General features: G+C 39.3%; 1 protein-coding gene across 14 annotated transcripts in view; it reads right to left on the minus strand.

Moving 5' to 3' along the window:
- Window positions 1-19,433, minus strand: part of Dtna (dystrobrevin alpha) — a 333,587-nt gene that overhangs the window by 76,916 nt on the left and 237,238 nt on the right. For all 14 annotated transcript variants that reach the window (XM_070029341.1, XM_070029340.1, XM_070029345.1 and 11 more), the window contains one exon: window positions 4,459-4,544. In XM_070029341.1, the coding sequence (XP_069885442.1) occupies window positions 4,459-4,544 (86 nt within the window). The remainder of the gene's footprint in view (window positions 1-4,458; window positions 4,545-19,433) is intronic.

The following is a 19,433-nucleotide window of genomic DNA, read 5'->3' on the forward strand; positions in this document are numbered from 1 at the left end:
TGTGTTTGTACGTGTATAATATGCTTGCAATATAGATGGGTATGTGTATGCATATGTGTGTGCATGTGTATGTGTGTGTATAGTAGAGGATTATTTCAAAGGTTAAATTAGTTACTTGAAGTAAAATACTCAGAATGATCCTGGGCATACAGAGTATAGTATAGACACTTTAGATATTTATTATTAATCTCATATTACTATTAGTCTGTTAGTGATTTAGGCTTTCCTTCCCTAATGGAGTTTTTCTATAGGGTTCTAAATCATTTTCTAAACCTACAGAAGTATACAATGGTAGATACTTTATTCAGTGATGACTAATTTGGCATGCACTAAATGAAACTATGCTAAGCAATAAGTGCATAGGAAAACAAGGGTATTATTCTTGTCCTCTGCAGGCTTCCACGTACTGAGGGTAAAAGTCTGGGTGTGGATAGAGCACGATAACATCCTGGTTTGAGTGCCAGATGAGTTGGATAGATAGGGTACAGCAAGAACACAGAGAAGATTACTGAGGAGAGAGGAGTGAGTCAGGACCAAGTGTAAAAGCCATGAGGGAACAGCAAAGGTGAAGGGAACAGGCCTTGAAATAGACCAGGCAAAAAGTAGAGTGCTAAGGATAATAAACTGGAGGATCTTCAAGTAGTGCACTGTGGCAAGGACCTATGGGGCATACCAGGGCCTGCTAGGAAGTGAGGCTGAAATACGAAGAGCTTTCAAAACTCTGCTAAGGAGTTTAGATTAAATCTGGAGGTTGATAAGGAACTGAGGGAGAATTAAAAGCATGCCAGTGAGTTAGAAATACTGTTTAAAACAAGTATTCCAATCCATCAAAGTAGTAGTTCCTAATCAGTTGGAAAAGAATTAAACAGAAAAGGAGTGCATTAGGCCATTTCTGTTTAAGTGGACAAGTCAGAGGCCTCCAGGGGGCGCCAATTTCCCCGTAGGCTGGGTCAAGGATGCCTCAAAGAGCTATCCAGTAGTTGTCCCTTTCATAAATTTATTTTAAAGCATTAAAATATCAACTTTGACTTTTCTGTTTTCTCCTTTTCTGCTTTTAAAAATTTCAGCCAATTATTCTTGCTGATATTCTCTCTGCTCTGTTCTCTCCAACAAAAAAGAGGCTAGTTAGAACAAATTAAATATCCTTCATCCGTAAGCACAAAACTAGAGGAAAAAAAACCTATGCCAAATAAGCACATCTGACTTAAAGTGAATTAAAATTTTTTTATGTAAGGGAAAATAAAACTATCAAACCTTGAAATATTCCATATCCTTTCATTTTCCTTGTTCTTATTACAAAAGTAATGCAGAAAATCATGACCTTGCCTGTCTGATTGTTGAAACGAAGGCCAGCAAAAAGAACACAATTGAAAATACCCACAATCCCTCTTACCAAGAGGCAGCGGCTGCTGTCTGTGAGTGGATTTGTCCCATAGTTGTTCATCCCGTCAATCATTACCATTCAAACTAGAAATATTGGTGGTGAAGGATATTCATTTTTAACAAATTGACATTTTATTGAGATCCCCCAAGCCAAACTGATTTCAGTTATTACTTGTGGTTAAATTGCTTTCAACCAAGTTACCCGGAAGCCACTAAAGCCAGCTTTCTGGGACAATCTATGTGAAGGCAGTCCTTCAGTCAGAGAATTAGGGACATGTAATTTAGGTCTGCTTCTACCAGAGAGAGGAACATGCTGTATCAGGATCGTATCATTGGTATGGAATTTGTCAGACGGAGATCCTTGTCTCTCTCCAGTAGGGTTTTGTCCTGGCTGCTTTCATTGCAGTGCTGCAGATGACTGACTGGCTTGGCCCATGGAGAGCAGGCCTGCTTTGCCCATTGGGTGCTTTTGGAGAAAACTCTAGAGCAGTTACACTGTTTCCTTTGAACTCCCGGACTTCTAGGAGGACTGTGGAGGTTCTGATAAGGGGTAAAGATCTGCTCACAATCACCTTGAACTTCTGTAACTGTGTCAGCATTGTTAGTTGCTTGCCTAACATTTCCCTTTGTTTTGGCCCCACCTTTGTTCCTGGAGTAAAGGAAGAGTCTAGGGCATGGAAGGGGCTTACACAGGCCTGCTGTGGTCAGTCATGCCTTTCTTCCTCCCAGTAACTATTTTCATCATTGGTCCAAACTAGGTGGTCTTAGAGGAGAATGATATGAAAGCTTTGGAAGTTCTGGGCAGTCCAGACCCAGGATCCAGGAGATGGATGACGTCTGATCAGAGGAAGGATAACAACATGGTCTCCCTGAGCTTATCTGCTATGTGAAAGGCTTGGAGGGGGTCTCATGCTTAGAAGACTGGTTTTCTTAAAATCAGTTTTCATTCCATTTCTTTTAATAGTAAGAACTCTCTTACTGAATAGTAGGGATGCTCCTATTAATATAATAGTGCAAACATATACACTATGGAAATGTTTCTTTTTTTCATGTTTATCTATGTCCTCCAGGGTTTCTTGCTCTGAGTTCTCTGCCCAGCCTAAGTGAAGACAGTGACTCCTGATTCACTCCAAAGCTACTTTGTTAACAACAACAACAACAACAACAACAAACCTTTGGTTCCAGCACCTTCTAATTTAGTTATTTTTTTTCAATTAAGCACTCAGGTAGATAGTTTATCCCTCCCTCCCTTCCCCCTCCCTTCCTCCCTTCCTCCTTTCCTCCCTTCCCTCTCTTCCTTCCCTTCCTCCCTCCTTCCCTCCCTCCCTCCCTCCCTTCCTTCCTCCCTCCCTCCCTCCCTCCCTCCCTCCCTCCCTCCCTTCCTTCCTTCCTTCCTTCCTTCCTTCCTTCCTTCCTTCCTTCCTTCCTTCCTTCCTTCCTTCCTTCCTTCCTTCCTCTTTCCTTCTTTAATGCTCAAGGCTAGCCCTCTACCACTTGAACCTCAGCTCTACTTTCTGGCTGTGTGAATGTGTTTCTTAATTGGAGATAACAGTCTCATGGACTTTCCTGCCCCGGCTAGCTTTGAATCTTGATCCTCAGATCTTAGCCTCCTTAGTAGCTAGGATTACAGGTATAAGCCATTGGCGTACAGCTTAGTTTTTAATTTCTGTTATCTTGCAGGTGGACCAGAGAACTAAAATGTAGCTTCATAAGGTCTGGTTGGGTTCTATGACTCTTCAGACTCTTATATGACAGGAAATCTCTGGAAGTGAAGGGATGAGCAGGGCCTTGTAGTCCCTCCCTATATCTATTAGGCCAATGAGAAAATTCTTCTTTGCAGCAGGTCTGGGAAAATTTCAAAGAAGCAGACTTTTCTTTTTATTCTCTGTTATCCTCTTGACATAATAAAGAGGTTACACTCAGAAGTTAACAGGCAACAGGAAAAAAAAGAGGCTCCTGGCTGTGAATCAGAGATTGCAGCGAGGAGGGACACGACAAGTATTTAATAAAACCCCCAAAGTTAGTATATATAAAGAAGCTTTCAACTCAAGAAACAGCCTACAACATGTCTGCGCCCTTTCTAGCACAGCATTACAACCCCAAAGCATAATGTGTAGGGTAAGGGAAAGGGCTAAATGAATTGAGACATTTGTTTTAAAGAATAACATCAACATCATTTTAAGTTAGCTAAAAATCAAAGTTCTTGCTCCCTACTCTTTTTCTAGGTCTACTGAACAGAGATTCTGCCAGTGGAGCCTACAGGTCTAGGTGTTTTCAAAAGCCCACAAGGTGATTTTGATGCATTCTAATGTGTGGGGAAAATCAATGTGGGAAAAAAAATCAGCATTCAAATCTTGGTACAGCTGTGTTATTTGCTTTAACAGGTAGGCCTCAGATTTCTTTTACCTAAAACAACCAACCAACCACTACTACCACAAAAACAAACCCACTTAATGTGTCTTTGGTTAACAGACTGTACCACATATGGTGATAAAATGTACATAAATGACCACAATCACTCAGTGTTATTTAGTTGTCATGTTTGTATTGGCATCCAGTTAATTCTTTCTACAGGTCTCTCTGTATTCCTGTGCCTATTTTCTGGCCATGTCAGTTTTGGAATCTTTAGGGTTCCCAGTAATTGAGTAGCATTGACTGAGAAGAGGAAATGGGTCTGGAGCTTTGATTTTACAGTACTTAGAGGCAGGGAGACATCTGACCAATTTAGACTCAAATCTATACTGCTGGACTTCTTGTAAAGAAGTAGAGTGTAATACCTAAAGGAATGTTTGTCTGGCTTAAATATGGCAAAGAATTTAGTTGGATATGCTCAACACATTATAAATAATAATAATAATACATAAGCATTGGAAAAACATGAGTTTTTTTTTAACATTTTCCTAATAGGAAAAAATGTCTATAACAAAATCCAAAGATCAAAGAAGAATGCATTTCAAACAGCTCTCACAGAATGAGGAAAGACACATGGGCAGGGGAACATGGCAGGAAGAAGGTAGAGGAAATGTGGTGCACAAGAAAGATATGCAAAGAGAGATTCAAGGAATAAAAACTTACATCTTAATTTGTCCATGATCTTCCCTCCACACAACGTGGCTAAAGCCATTTTGACAGCAAATACGGAAATTTTTCCATGGCCTTCCCTGTGTAATGATAATAAAAAAGAAAACATAATGTCATTTGGAGAAGTTTCGATAATGAAGCTTGACAGTTTCTATTGTGAAGCAATCACAAGATATGTGTACTATGCATTAGGTGAATACATCCATTTTAGAAAACGTATGATTACATATGCATTTCTGAATGACTGTCTATTCAGTGTTCCTTTTCAAGAGGCATCAGAATTTCTCCAATTATCTTCCATATATGTCACTTACTCAACACATGGGTTAGCAATTAGAAGGACACACATCAGTTAACTATGGATTTAAATAGCAGAACATTTTCCCTCCTTTGGTTTCATAAAATAATTTTGTACATGAGTGCAGTCTCTACAATTTACTTAAACAGGCTTTAGAAACTTCAGAATTATTTCTTAGAACAATTGCTAAATCGGAAGGTAGGGTAACTATGGGAACTTGCTTTTCGTATACTTTATTCAACTATCATTTCCTACCCAAGACAACCGTGTTTATGTTTATTCAGTTATTGTTTTCAAAGAGAGGTGGTATTATTAAAAGATGAAAGTAGAGCTCTAGTTGAATAGTTCCACTTCTAACCAAATTGATACAAATACATTAAATATTCACTGATTTAGGAAGCATAATGAACGTGTCCATTACAAAATGTTCCAGAAAAGGCATAGTATAGTAAGTATAATGTTTCAGCAAAATTGCTTTCTAGCCAGAATAAACTGTTTATTCATATACTCTTGGAAATGAAAAAATATTGTGTTAGTAATTCATTGCTTTGATGGTTGCTATTTTGAATGATCAAGAGATTTTTAAATAATGCAGCTAGAAGGTAAATAACATCTGTAATGACAAGGCCTGAGTGTACAGAATAAATAATTTATACGAATAAGAGTTCTGTGATTGCTATATTAGAAGAAGGGGATATAATAACTAAATAGTATATAGAATAAATCATTTATCTGAATAAGATTCCTGTGATTGATATATTAGGAGAATGAGATAGAATAAATAATCCATATAGAATTCAGAGATGAATCATTGTTATTTGTCTTTGCTGCTGTATGTGAAATATAGTTAGCCAGAATACAATGTTTCTAAACTTGAGCACCACTCCTAGGTACTTGCTTATTGTAAATGTCCATGTGGATAGCTTACGCTGAACCCAGTGAACTCATGTTCACAGGGTGCTTTCAAAGAGTACAGGTCAACCCTAATCCTAACTGCTTTTCTTCACCTACCCTTCTAGTTTTTAGAACCACCATGTATCTAGCTGCTTTAAAACAAATCCTGGATCAGGGTTCACTCTTGATACCCTGTTCTCTGATTTGCTGCCATTCTGAACATAGCTACCTCTTAGCTGTGCATTGAATCTATTTCTTCCTGTCCACTTCCAGTGTTGTTGTTCCCATCCACCCTCAAATCTAACACATTCATAACCTCCAAAATGATGTCTCTGCTTTCTTACTCAGAACACAAATTTGATCACAGGATTCCATCATTTAAAACCCACACTGCCTCCTTGTGCCCACAGGAAGCAGTCTACCTTTGTTTTCTCATGGCATACCTAACCTTCTCCTCCAGCCTCTAAAGCTACCATTTGTTGTTGCACTACACACCACAGCCACAGTGTTTAGTCCCTCCCGGTGCCTGGTCTCCCCACTACATCTTCCCAGAATCCCTTAATCTACTCGTTAGGACACTGATTACTTCCATTCCTCACATGACTATCTTGAATAGGGAGAGACACTCTCTCCCTCACTTTTACCTATTCTATGATACTTACTTGTAGTTACATGATATGTACATGTTTGAATGTGATTTGCCTCCACATTGAGATGCTTGGGGACTGGGGGAAAGAAGAGATTGTTCTTCTGAATTCCCAATGCCCAATTTTTATCTCACACTTTGTGAACCATATATTTCTTATATGAATGAATGACTATTAATCATTATAGTAGCTACCCCTGGAATTTTGAAGGCCTATTCATTAAGTGGTTTACTAACTTTGAAGCAAGAGACTGCAATAAAAATTCAATGGCTTTCGAAGAGCTACCTTAGTCAAAATTATTCTGCATCCTGTGAATTCCTAATTTCAGAGATTGCTGGATGTTTCAGACATATTACTCCAAGAAATAATCAGTTCATTTTTGTAACTGGGAACTTTGTTAAAACAGTAAGAACTGGGAAGTATCATTGAATGGAGCTTAGGGGAAATACAGAAATAGGTAGATTTCAAAATACGAAGACATCAAGGAGCATTATCTGTGAGACTGAGAGCACCATACAAAGTCCTTTCAACAAATCAGAGAGAACAATTTAACTCAAGGGAGAGGACTGAGCACAGATGAGGTTGGAATGGAGAGTTCTCCCAAGGATGGAAGGCAGATAGGCCATGAGTGAGTTCTTAAACCTTAGCTTTTAATGAAGAGGATTATACGAAGATTGCAATCCTATCTTTTTCCTAGACAGGGAAGACGGATGATATTAAATCAAGTGCCATTGTATCAGAGCTGTTCTGCCAAATTGATACAATAAATCTAGATAAATCACCAAGTGGAGGGTAGCTGAATGAGAATTTGCAGGAACTCAAGGGTGAAATTAGGCCCCTGGAATCTAGTTATGCAGGCTAGCATGCCAGGTTGCAAATGTGACCCCTGTCAGGAAGCAGAACTCACTGTCAGCAGGGACTTAAATGCTTCCAATGATTCTCCTTGGGTTCAGACCCTGGAACCCCAGGCATGGGATAAATCTTTAATGAGCGAATGATACTATCAGCTCTACAGTGGAATGCAGACATATAAGATGTAAATACAAATGGATTTCCTTTCCCTCCTAAGGTATATTTTCAGTAGACCTAACAGGATGGAACAAAAGAAGGGAAAAATATTCAAAAGACCTTTGAGACATTTATGTTTCTGTGAATAAAAATTGGCATTTGACACAGGAACAAGGATAGAGTGATATTGGTACACCCTGAATGGAGAGATGTAAGAACTATGTTCACCATAAGTCATTCATTGGAACCAAGTTTGATTTATGAGCCATCAGGGAAAATCTGTTAGGTGTCTGTAAATGGCAAGATTTAAACGCAGGAGGATGGGGACTAGGAACTTTTGTGCACAAGAACAAGAAAGTAGCATGCTGTCCCAAAATAAATACGCATGTGCACATCAGTGCCCCCCCTACCAGAAGAGGGGAATGTACCTGTGAGGGAGGTCAGTCACAACTCGGGAAGTGGACCTAAGGAAAGAGTCCAGGAAGCAGACCTAGAGATTTATCCCTAATGCTGAAGGCCTGACAGCCTGAGAGCAGGGCAATGCCTTTTGTAATGCCTTTTGCTTTTCTGAAAAACCATGGCAGCACACCTTCAGGTTCAATACCACCTTGTAAGACAGAAAAAGGCCAGACGTGCTTGCCAGTACAGTATGCACCCGGCCCACCCACGAGAACCACAGACATTGGCGTCAGTAACGAATACACAGCCACATGGGCTTTTCTTTGTGAATTAAAACTGCTAGTACAGTTGGTTCTCTAGCAGTATAAAAGGCATCATGAAAGCTTTAAAAAGAAATTACAACTAGCATACTATTAGTGTGTGTGTGTGTGTGTGTGTGTGTATGTGTGTGTGTGTGTGTGTGTGTGTGTGTGTGCTGGTCCTGGGGTTTGAACTCAGGGCCTGAGCACTGTCCTTGAGCTTCTTTTGTTTAAGACTACTGGTCTACTGCTTGAGCCACAGCACCATTTCTGGCTTTTTTGGCAGGGGGAGGGAGGATTATTATTCAGGGATAAGAGTCTCATGGATTTTTCTGCTTAGGCTAGCTTCGAACTGCCATCTTCAGATCTCAGCTTCCTGAGTAGCCAGGATTACAGGCGCAAGCCCCCAGTGCCTGGATGTAGCATGCTATTTTTATGAAAATAATTTATTTAAAAATAAAATTTACTTATCAATGTAGAAAGAAGGCACAACGCATAATGCATAATTCACTCATCTTCTCCACTCTTGTTTCCTGGTGTAATGGAATGTGTTCTGGTTTTAAGTCAATTATCCTTGAGCTCTTGCCTGAACAAAATTTACTATTCCCACTTGATATCCAGAAAAATCCAATTAAGTTGTTCAGTGGTATTTGATTAACACTCAATAAGATATTTCAAAGAACCAGGTTAATCTAAGAAAATTATCTGATATAAACTGAAATTGCTTCAGAAATCAATTTTGAAAAAACATTTTATTTCTTTTTATTCTTTGTTGTTACACACTGGAACCTTGTCAGTTTTCCTAGTGGACTGCTGATCAGAAATGGAAAGAGGAATATGTTCATCCTTCACCTAGCATTCTCTCTCTCTCTCTCTCTTTCTTTCTTTCTCTCTCTCTCTCTCTCTCTCTCTCTCTCTCTCTCTCTCTCTCTCTCTCTCTCTCTCTCTCTCTCTCTCTCTCTCTCTCTCTCTCTCTCATCCATAGGTTGCATTCAAGGTTAACTTATAATAAAAAGTGAGTAACTTTTATTTGAATATGGTCTTTCCATGTCCTTACAAAGATTTTTGTCCACTTTTTAGGCAAAAGTTACCTGGGGGAAAATTCCGCTTTTGACAGAAAGGAAAAAAAAGTAGATAATAATTTCTGGACACCTGGTTGAATTCAAAAGAGATGTATATTTTCTCAAGTTTCCAAGAAAGTTTGCTGTTTGAAATTGTAAACTCCCCCTAGATAAATTCCAGGTCCTCAAAGCAAGATTTAAATTCTGACTAATGTGTTTCTCCATTTCCTTCCCCTTGTTCTGTTTCTTTCCCATTTTATCTTTTCCAGTACTGGGGCTTGAACTCAAGGCCTTGTACTGCTACAGAAGTATTCTATCACTTAAGCTCCACCGCCAACATTTTCTTTTTTCTTTTCTTTTTTGCTTTTGCTATTTTTCAGATGGAGTTTTGCAGTCTGCTTCCTTCCTTCCTTCCTTCCTTCCTTCCTTCCTTCCTTCCTTCCTTCCTTCCTTCCTTCCTTCCTTCCTTTTTTGGAATGCAATTCTCCTACATCTACCTCCTGTATAGCTGGGATTATAGATATGAGCCAACCCCAGCTTGTTTTGGTGAGCTAGGATTTTGAGTTTTTTCATGGTCTGGACTCAAACTTCAATCCTTCTATTTATACTTCTCAAGTAGTTGTGATTACAGGCATAAGCCACTGTGTCCTGCTGTGCCTAATGGTTTCTTTCTTTCTATTTATTTATTTATTTAGTTAGTTAGTTAGTTAGTTAGTTATTGTGAAAATATTGTACAGAGGGGTTACAATTACATGGGCAAGGTAATGAGTATATTTCTTATCAAGTGTTGTTGCTTCCTCCTTTGTTTCCCCTTCCCATCCCTTTCCATATCCCTCCCCCTCTCCGCTTCCCCTCCCCCTCCTCCCCAACCCCTCCCCTCCCATCCAAAATTGTAGAGTTCATTTTTCGACATAATGTCTTGTACATCTCGTTGTTGCAATGGGTCCACCTGTATCCCTATTTAAACAATTTGTTTTTTCCTTTCCCCTCCACAAATACAGTGAAAACAGGGGTTATACCATGGGGGAGGGTCGTACAAAGCAACAAAGAAATCATCTTATTAATATGTTAGAAACAATCGCAAGAAAGAAAAATTATTTGAGTCCTTATCTTGGGGTTCATTTCTCCTAACATCAACTTATCTGACCGTTTCACTTGTCTCAGACATATACTAGTAATTGCAAATAAGGGAAACCATGGGACCTATGTTTCTTTGGGCCTGGCTTACTTCACTTAATATATATTTTTTTTCAAGTCTTTCCATTTCCTAACAAATGGGACAATGTCATTCTTTCTGATGGAGTCATAGAATTCCATTGTGTAGATAGACCACATTTTCTTCATCTACTGAGGGGCATCTGGATTGGTTCCATATCTTAGCTATTGTAAATAATGCTGCAATAAACATAGTTGTGCTGGTAGCTTTAGTATGGTCTTGTTTGTGATCATTTGGGTAAATGTCCAAAAGTGGGATTGCTGGGTCATAGGGGAGCTCTATGTGGAGTCTTTTGAGGAACCTCCATGCTACTTTCCAAAGTGGTTGAACAAGTGTACACTCCCACCAACAATGCAGTAGGGTTCCTTTCTGTCCACATCCCCTCCAGCATCTGTTATTATTAGAGTTCTTGATACTAGTCATTCTAACTGGGATGAGGTGGAATCTCAATGTTGTTTTGGTTTGCATTTCTTTTATGGCTAGGGAGGTTAAGCATTTCTTCATGTGTCTATTGGCCATCTTTATTTCTTCTTCAGAGAAGTTTCTCTTTAAGTCTTTAACACACTCATTTATTGAGCAATTGTTTCTTTGAGAATTTGTTGTTGGGGGATTTAGTTTTTTGAGATCCAGGTATATTTTAGATATGACCCTTATTCATTTTATGGCTAGTGAAGATCTTCTCCTAATCCGTGGGCTTTCTATCCGTGGGCTAGCTATGTCCTTTGCCATTCAGAAACTCTGCAATTTCATGCAATCCCATTTGTCCAACCTTTCTTTGATTTGTTGTGTTTCTGGGTCTCTTTTAAGAAAATTTTGGCCTGTGCCAAGGAGACCTAGGATTTCTCCTATTCCATCCTGTAATGTTTTCAGAGTGTCTGCTTTGACTCCCAGCCTTTGATCCATTTGGAATTGATTCTGGTACAGGGAGATATATAGGGATCTAGCTTTAGTTGTCTACAAGTGATTAACTAATTTTGCCAGCACCATTTACTGAAGAGGCTGTCTTTCTTCCATTCTATTGCCTAATGGTTTCTTGAACAGGCAGAAAGAATACTGCAATCAGAAACTCATCTTTCCCCCCATGTTTTACAAGACCACTTGGTAAATATTTTTTGATAAGTGTAACACTCAAATTGCTCCCTTTCTCACATTTTGGAGGCTTAATTAGCTGAGAATTGCTTCCTCTTTCATATTTCTACATGTCTCTATCTGAAATTATTTTTTAATCATAGGTATCATCCATTTAGTTGCTTGCCAAGGATTTATTGGTATTTTCCCAGAGGTAAAGGATATGTGGATGAACACATAGAGATTCCTATTCTCCATTTGCTCATAGTCTATAGGGAAGCTAAATTCAGAAGTGGCAATATACATATATATATATATGTACATACATATATATACAGTTAATATATACATATATACATATACAGTACTCTCATTTGGGGGATAGTGAAATTAATCTATGAGCAAATAGAAGCATTTTATTTGGTTATGGTATCTCTTTGGGGACTTCTTACAATGTCAGTGACACATCTGGGTAAAGAATTTCTCCTAGCCTGGATCAGGTGAGTTTGCCGGGGACTCTAGAATGAGAAGAGCCACTACTGTTGGAATGACTCTCACACCTTCTTAAAATTCTGTCAGCTACTCATACAAAGTGCTAGTCTAACCAAAGAAGAACAACATTAAGAATATCCAATTAATTTTACAGTGATGAGAAGGTTTTGGAAAATGATTCCATTTTAGCAGCATGTAGGAATCGTGAACAAAAATGTTGTTCACCAGAGTCTGTAGTGTACTGGAGACCATTTTATGGACATTTTGGAATTTAGGAAGTGCTAAGAAAAATTACTTGCCAGGCCAACTCAGCACAGTTTAAACACCTAGTTGTAGTCATATTCATAACAGAAGGAAAGAGGACCTTCCATAGAATTTTCTCTTTCCTTCTCTGTCACACATTCACACAGTCTCAAACATGAGCCATTTAATTCACTGGCACACAGGACAATGGCTGTGTACTCTGTAACTATGTACTATCAGAATCTTTTTTAAAATTTCAAACTACGGCAGACTTCTAAGAACATCTTGTACTCCTCACTGTGATCTCTTTCATGGCAGTGTAGGGTGGGGGAACAGAAGTGGGAATGGATGCTCAGATGGCTGTGTAAGGTGTGATATGTCCCACAGAAAGGAAATGCCAGCACTTTTGTCCTCTTGGCATAAGACTATCCGATGAAAGATCTGTCATTCTGGGTAGTTGTCATAAAATTGACTGTGATGTTACAGTGTAAAACTTAAGTTAAAGTATTTCTCTATTATTCCCTATACCTAAGTATTTAAAATGTGCTTACTTTGCCTGGGGAGTGTTTTTTCTTAGCACATCCTGAATTCCAAAATGTACATAAAATGGTCTCTGGTAAACTATAGATTTTGTTCTGGTGGAAAACATTTTGCTCCAGATTCCTACATGATGTTAAAATAGAATAATTCTCCAAAGACTTTTCATCATCGTAAAATAAATTGAATATACCCTATAGAAAGCAGATCAAGAACCTGGCTAGGCAATCTGAGTAGAGATCCACCTCCTGCGGTTCTGTGTCCCTAACTATGGCCTTGAGCAGCTGTTCATGCAGGCTCCTAGACATCAAGTCAAGGCTCATTGACCTTGAAAGACTTGCATGTGAACAGCAGACTGATTGAACCCCAGAGGCGTGAGCTGGAGAGGCATCCAGTCAAGAGGGCTAAACAATGCATGGAGAGCTAGCTCCTGCAGGTTGTGTGGAAGCTGTGCTTAGATCTGGGGACTCTTATGACCCACAGATTTCCCAATGTGATACCTTATAAACACCTGTACAATGCACCCCAGACAGTGCTCGCACAGGGGACTGCTACTGTCTAGTGGGAGCTCACTAACTATTTTCTCCAATAACTCTTTGCAATTTTAGTTCTTCTGTGTCCATGGACTCATGCTTTGAGACCATGAAGACAAAGGACCTAATCTAAATGTTGGAAATTGTCAGTGTCTCTGTCAAATATATATAACAGCCACAGACTGGGAAGGCTATGAGCATGAGCAGAATCTTAAGATGCCTCATGCACCTAAGAAGCTTACTACCTCTCTTTTTAAAAAGATGTAATGGAGGCTGGGAAGGTGGCTCAGTGGTAGAGTGCTTGCCTCGCATGCATGAGACACTGGGTTTGATTCCTCAACACCACATAAGCAGAAAAAGCCAGAAGTGGCGCTGTGGCACAAATGGTAGAGCATTAGCTTTGAGCTGAAGAGCTGAGGGACAGCGCCCAGGCCCAGAGTTCAGCTCCCACGACTGACAAAAAAAAAAAAAAAAAAAAGAGAGAGAGAGATAATAGGAAATACAGAGTTCAATATATATCAACTGCTCAAACAAAGTGATCTTTGCTGCGTTCACCCCCTTCACTTAGTATGAAGTAATATGCAAGTGATATAACCTGTCCAGGTCTCGGCCTCCTTTGCTCCTCTGCTAGGATTATTTTAATAATAATGCAAGGCTGGGTCAGTGAGATTGTTGGCCCACAGTAAATGCTGATGTCTCTTAGCTATGATAATGATATTGTCATTATTATCATTATCAATAAGGAATTGAATTAAAATGGGTACTACTAGCTCATGTCTGTAATCCTAGCTAGTCAGGAGGCTGAGGACTGCAGTGTGACGCCAGCCCAGGCAGGAAGGTCCTGAGACTTTTATCTCCAATTACCCACAAAAAGCCAAACGTGGAGCTGTGATTCTAGTGGTAGAGCGCTAACCTTGAGCGTAAGAACTTAGTGACAGCATTCAAGCCCAGAGTTCAGCCTTAAAACTGACAAAAAGAAAAAAAAAAGACAGAAAAGAAAAAATTGGCATTAAAAACAGTTTCACTTGCAAATAAGAAAATAGCTATGCTACTATGATTTTGAATGACTGAATATATTTGCAAAAATAAACCAAACCAAGAGCAATGCCACATAATCTACTTTCTGAGAAACTGTTCTAAGAAGCAAGGTATTATTGAATTGAAATAAGATGAAGTCAGGTTGAAGTTGGGAGCACTTTGCAGGGAAATGAGGAGAAAGTAAGAAGTCTGTGAAATTTGGATGAACCATATTGATAGTTATGAACACCTGACATAAAGGGCATGAATTCATGCCAACCATACTCAGGCGCCTCGATAATGCATCGTGACATCTTTTCTGAGATCAAGAAGAAAACTTGGTAGTGTTGTCTTTTCTGAGATTAAGAAGAATTTAATCTCAGACAAAAAATGAGAGGAAATGGCAGCGATAAGAAAAGTCAATCTTTGACTTTGCTCATTAGTTCATTCTTGTGCTGGGCATGGTCCTATCAAGAAGGAAAAGAAAACAGCATTCCATCCTAAGCATCATGTAAATGTCAGCCATTCAAACACAGAGTGCAAAAGAGGAGTAGAGTCTTGTGTGCAAGGGACAGTAGGGACCTGGAGAAGAATGGGACCTTGACTACTAGAGACCAAGGTCTCCAAGACTGAATTAGTGACTATGCCTCTCAAAAAGGCTGTAGTTTCATCGTGTAACTTTCTACTGTGTTGATTTTCTTTTGAGCTTCTCTCTATTTCCTAATAAATAATAATAATAAAGATCTCTGAATAGTTCAAAGAGATCTCTCCTCCCTTCCACTGATACGTGGTAAGAGGTGGAAGGGGAAGCTACACCAGTGTATAGATAGACTCTGAAGAACAGTCCTGCTGGTAGTGAATAAGTAGAGGGGGTGGGCCACTTTCTGGGTTCGTGAGGAAGGAGACAAGAGGAAGGGACTGGCTCGAGCTCTGGCTGTTTTCGAATGTACCATCTTCTTCTCTCTTGATCCTACTCCTCCTACTCTTGATATCTCTTGATTTCTCCTCTTTCCAGGAGTGTCAGTTCTTTTCCATAGAGTCCTTAGAAAGGAGAGTTGTAGCTACAGAAATGCTCTGCTGAGAAGCTGGTATTAGGTAACTTCCTTCCCAGGGAAATACTCAGTTTTAAAAGGAAAGTCAGGACGAACAAAATCATTTAGACTCTAGGAACTGTTTCTTCAGTGACAGAATGGTGAACCTGGCACACACTATGGGATCAAGTGCAGCCTCCTAACTTTGTGTGTCATCCAACTAATTATATCTAACTGTGTGCCTTATCTTTGTAAGAGAGTAACTTAGACACAAAAACAAAAATCCTCAGATCTCAGCCCTCTGTGTAGCTAGGATTACAGGTGTGAGCCACTGGCACCCACTTGAACAGAGAAATCTAGTAGCCATGAAACTGATTATCATCTGCAGCATGCTTGAAGGAGAACTAAGATCCAGATTTTGGGGAAAAGTTACTCTCAGGGACCTTATGGCTGAGGGAAGGTGAATCTGATTTTCGGGAAGACATACAGTACATGTGAAGTGGGCTTTTGTCATTATTTCATAATTGATTTGGCTAGGTGTAATACATTTCCTATTTTTAACATAACTTCTTCAGGGCTGGGAAGGTAGCTCAGTGGTAGAGCGCTTGCCTTGCATGCATGAGGCCCTGGGTTCAATTCCTCAACACCACATAAGCAAAAAAAGCCGGAAGTGGTGCTGTGGCTCAAGTGGTAGAGTGCTAGCCTTGAGCTGAAGAGCTGAGGGACAGTGTCCAGGCCCAGAGCTCAGGCCCCACGACCAGACCCCCTCCCCCCCCCAAAAAACAACCAAAAAACCCCATAACTTCTTCATAGACCAGATTCTGAAGTCCTCAGTTTTTTTTATTGTGGATATTTTTCCTGGTTTTGAAAAAATTATCCATTGAAAATAAAGCCAGTGGAAGAAAATTCTCTAAAGGTTTCTGTGATTCTATAATAGCAACTGCACATCTTTGTTTTACTAGTATCGGGTGCATTCATAGCTGCCAAAATATAGAAGTTTGATTTCAAGAGTTGTATTCTATAGTGGGTGGTAGGAAGCCACATCAGATTTCCATACGGAAGCCCATTTGGGTAAACAGAAGTTTACTATTATAGGAAATAGTCAAGCATTCATTTTATTCTTAAGTTGCTCTCCTTATATTCATTTTTAAAGTTACATTTCCAGTTGGTTGTACTTCCTGATGGTTTCCATTTCATATTAAAATTTCAAAAGTGATCAGGTGAAATACTCGAGTAGTGGTAAAACTGCCTATACACATCCACTATGCCAAAGGAGAGAGAAGAAAAACATTAGTGTCTTCAGACTTTTGTCTTGTTGTAGATGTGTTTAAAAATCTCTGCAATGAGATTTCAGTGAGTTGGATGTATTTATGTAGCTTGCAATCAACATTACTGAAATATATATTAGGAGCTTTCCTACATGTAAGAAGAGTAGGTAATAAATATTTCTTCTGAACATTTGTATGAATTTCCCCTTTCTTCGTGCTAGTCCTTAAAATTAGCATTTACTGGTCTTGAAGTGATTTAGACATCATATCAGTAATCATTTAGGGTACATTTACAGCTGTTTCTAAAAAAAGATCTCACCAATGTTTCTAAATAAAAGTGAAACATGAAGCCAGGTGCTGGTGGCTCACATCTGTAATCATAGCTATTCAGGAGGCTGAGATCTGAGGATCACAGTTCAAAGCCAGCTTGCGCAGGAAAGTCTGTGAGACTCTTATCTCCAATAAACCACCAGAAAACTGGAAGTGGTGCTGTGGCTCCAGTGGTAGAGCACTAGCCTTGAGCTGAAGAGCTGAGGGACAGCACCCAGGCCCAGAGTTAGAGCCCCATGAATGACATAAGAAAAAGTGAAGCATGAAGCTCAAAACCCCAGCACAGAATGAGAAAAAACAGAAGTGAAATGTCTAACTGTTATCAGTTTGAATGACATATACTTCACAAAACATCCTTATCATTAATCTGGTCCTAATTGTTGTATTTAGGGAATAGGTATAATTTATGTTTTCATCTTGGTCTTCTTTCTATGACTCTTCTAGTAATATTCCAGAATTGGTACAAAAAGATATTTTTCTTTTTGTGTTTTCTTTTATTACATTTTGTTGTGAAGAAGATTTTAAATCTCCCACAAAAGCACATACACCAAAGGATTAGTTTGAATTGGTGGAACCCATTGGGAAGAAGTCAGGTCTTTAGGAATGAGTCCTTGAAATGGATCTTGAGACTCTGCAAACCCACTCCTCCTCATTGTTTCCCAGCTGTCATGAGCAGAACAGATGTCTTCTGCTACATGTGCCTACCATGACCGATGTGCTTTGCAATGGTTCTACAAGGAATGGAACAAAGTGACCTCAGACTGAAGCCATGAGTCAAAATAAATCTTTCTTCCATATAAACAGATTATCTCAGCTATTTTGTCTCAACAGCAGCACTCTAACAGAACTTATAACAAATAAGTCCCAAGCAGTCCAGCAGAACACAGCTATACAGAAGCAGCAAGAAATCTATCAAGTTGCATGACTCATTGAGAGTTTATTTCACAAGGCTTGTTTAGGAAGGGACAAAAGGGAGGAGAGAGGGTTTGGCTCTCATTAAGATGTGCTGCATCCACAAATGGATATATTATAATAAGACACCATTGTACAACTCATTGATATTAATAAAAACTCAAAAATAATTTTCAAACACATACAAAAACAACTAAAAGGGGAGAAAGACTATCTCATTGTCTTTTTGACAGATAAAGCTTAAGGATCACTATAGAATGACCTTTCGTGGAAGGAAGTTAAGTCATTGGGAGAAGTTAGGTCATTGGAATGGCAATGATGTAATCTTTTCTCCTAAGGTTATTATACAAAGTTAGAACAACAAACTCTGCTCCAAAGAATGGTGATCAAGATTTGCCTCTATGATCCAGTAGACATAGACTCTAAATAGATTTGATGAGGTATTGAAATAAGGCCTATTTTTCCTGTTGAAAACAAAATACTTACTTCAACTCCAGGAATTTCTTCATGGAGACAATAATATGTACTTGTAAAACCAAGCAGGGACTATTCTGCTACCACTCTAGATTGCAAAGCAATGGCTGATGGCCTTTGTCCAGAACATCTCCACTGATGGAGTACATGCTTCCAACTATTAGCCTGACAAGAAGACTAAACAAAATCGTCAAAATCTTCACATTTGATTGCCAAAGGTCACGTTAGCCATTTTCCTTTTTAATATTCAAAACAAGTGGTGATTGAAGAGTTGGTGATGCTACATCCAGATGATGGGCAGTGAGGAAAACCCTTGTGAAATCTTAGGGGTCATGGAATTAAGGGCCACTTTTGCATTTCACCAGGCTGTTGCAGACACCTGGGAAGAGTAGCCTAGGTAGAATACTTAGGTTTCCACTCAGCCACTAACACGCTGCAAGTCACTGGATAAAGGACAGTTTGCTTGTGCTTCATTTCTTTCATTTAGAAAATGAGAGATTTGGGCAAACAGTCTTGAAGATGTCAGCCAGCTCCAGAGTTCTGATTCTATGAGGGGAAATTATCCTATAATGAGGCTGTGTTTCAACTGTGCTCTATGGACGACAGTGTTGTTTGCAGACCAGCACTGACTTTGTTTTATGGCAGCCCATAACTGATCAGTCCATTTAACACAAGTCATGGGTAAAAGCATAGGCTAGTCAAGAAAACTTTTCAATTTCTTTCCTGTCTACTCTAGGGTCTTGTTATGACACCTCAGAAACATTGGCCTAGACAATTAGCAAAAAGTTTAAAAAAAACCATACAAAAAAACATCCTCCCACTCACGCTTCATTAAATTCTCCACATGCCCAGGATCACACCACACACTCAAATGCCCATAGTGGATAGGAAGTGCAGGATGATGAGTGAAAATAAAGGTGAGCTCATAAAATGACACTCTCTTCCCCGCCCCAAGGCACTATTTTACTCTCTAGTCTTTCCCACAGACTTTAAAGTGTATATCAATCACAGAAGAGACTTCATTGACATAAGCATCAGATAAAGAAAAGAAAGTGATACTCTACAAAATCATTTGCAAAGGCTGGGAATGTGGCTTAATGGTAGAGTGCCTGCCTAGCATGCAGGAAGCCCTGGATTCGATTCCTCAATACCACATAACAGAAGAAGCCAGAAGTGGTGCTGTGGCTCAAAGTGGTAGAGTGCTAGCCTTGAACAAAAAGAAACTCAAGAGCAGTGCCCAGG

This window comes from Dipodomys merriami, unplaced genomic scaffold, assembly GCF_024711535.1.
Source record: "Dipodomys merriami isolate MVZ:Mamm:240054 unplaced genomic scaffold, mDipMer1.0.p SCAF_2, whole genome shotgun sequence".
NCBI classification, from domain to species: domain Eukaryota; kingdom Metazoa; phylum Chordata; class Mammalia; order Rodentia; family Heteromyidae; genus Dipodomys; species Dipodomys merriami.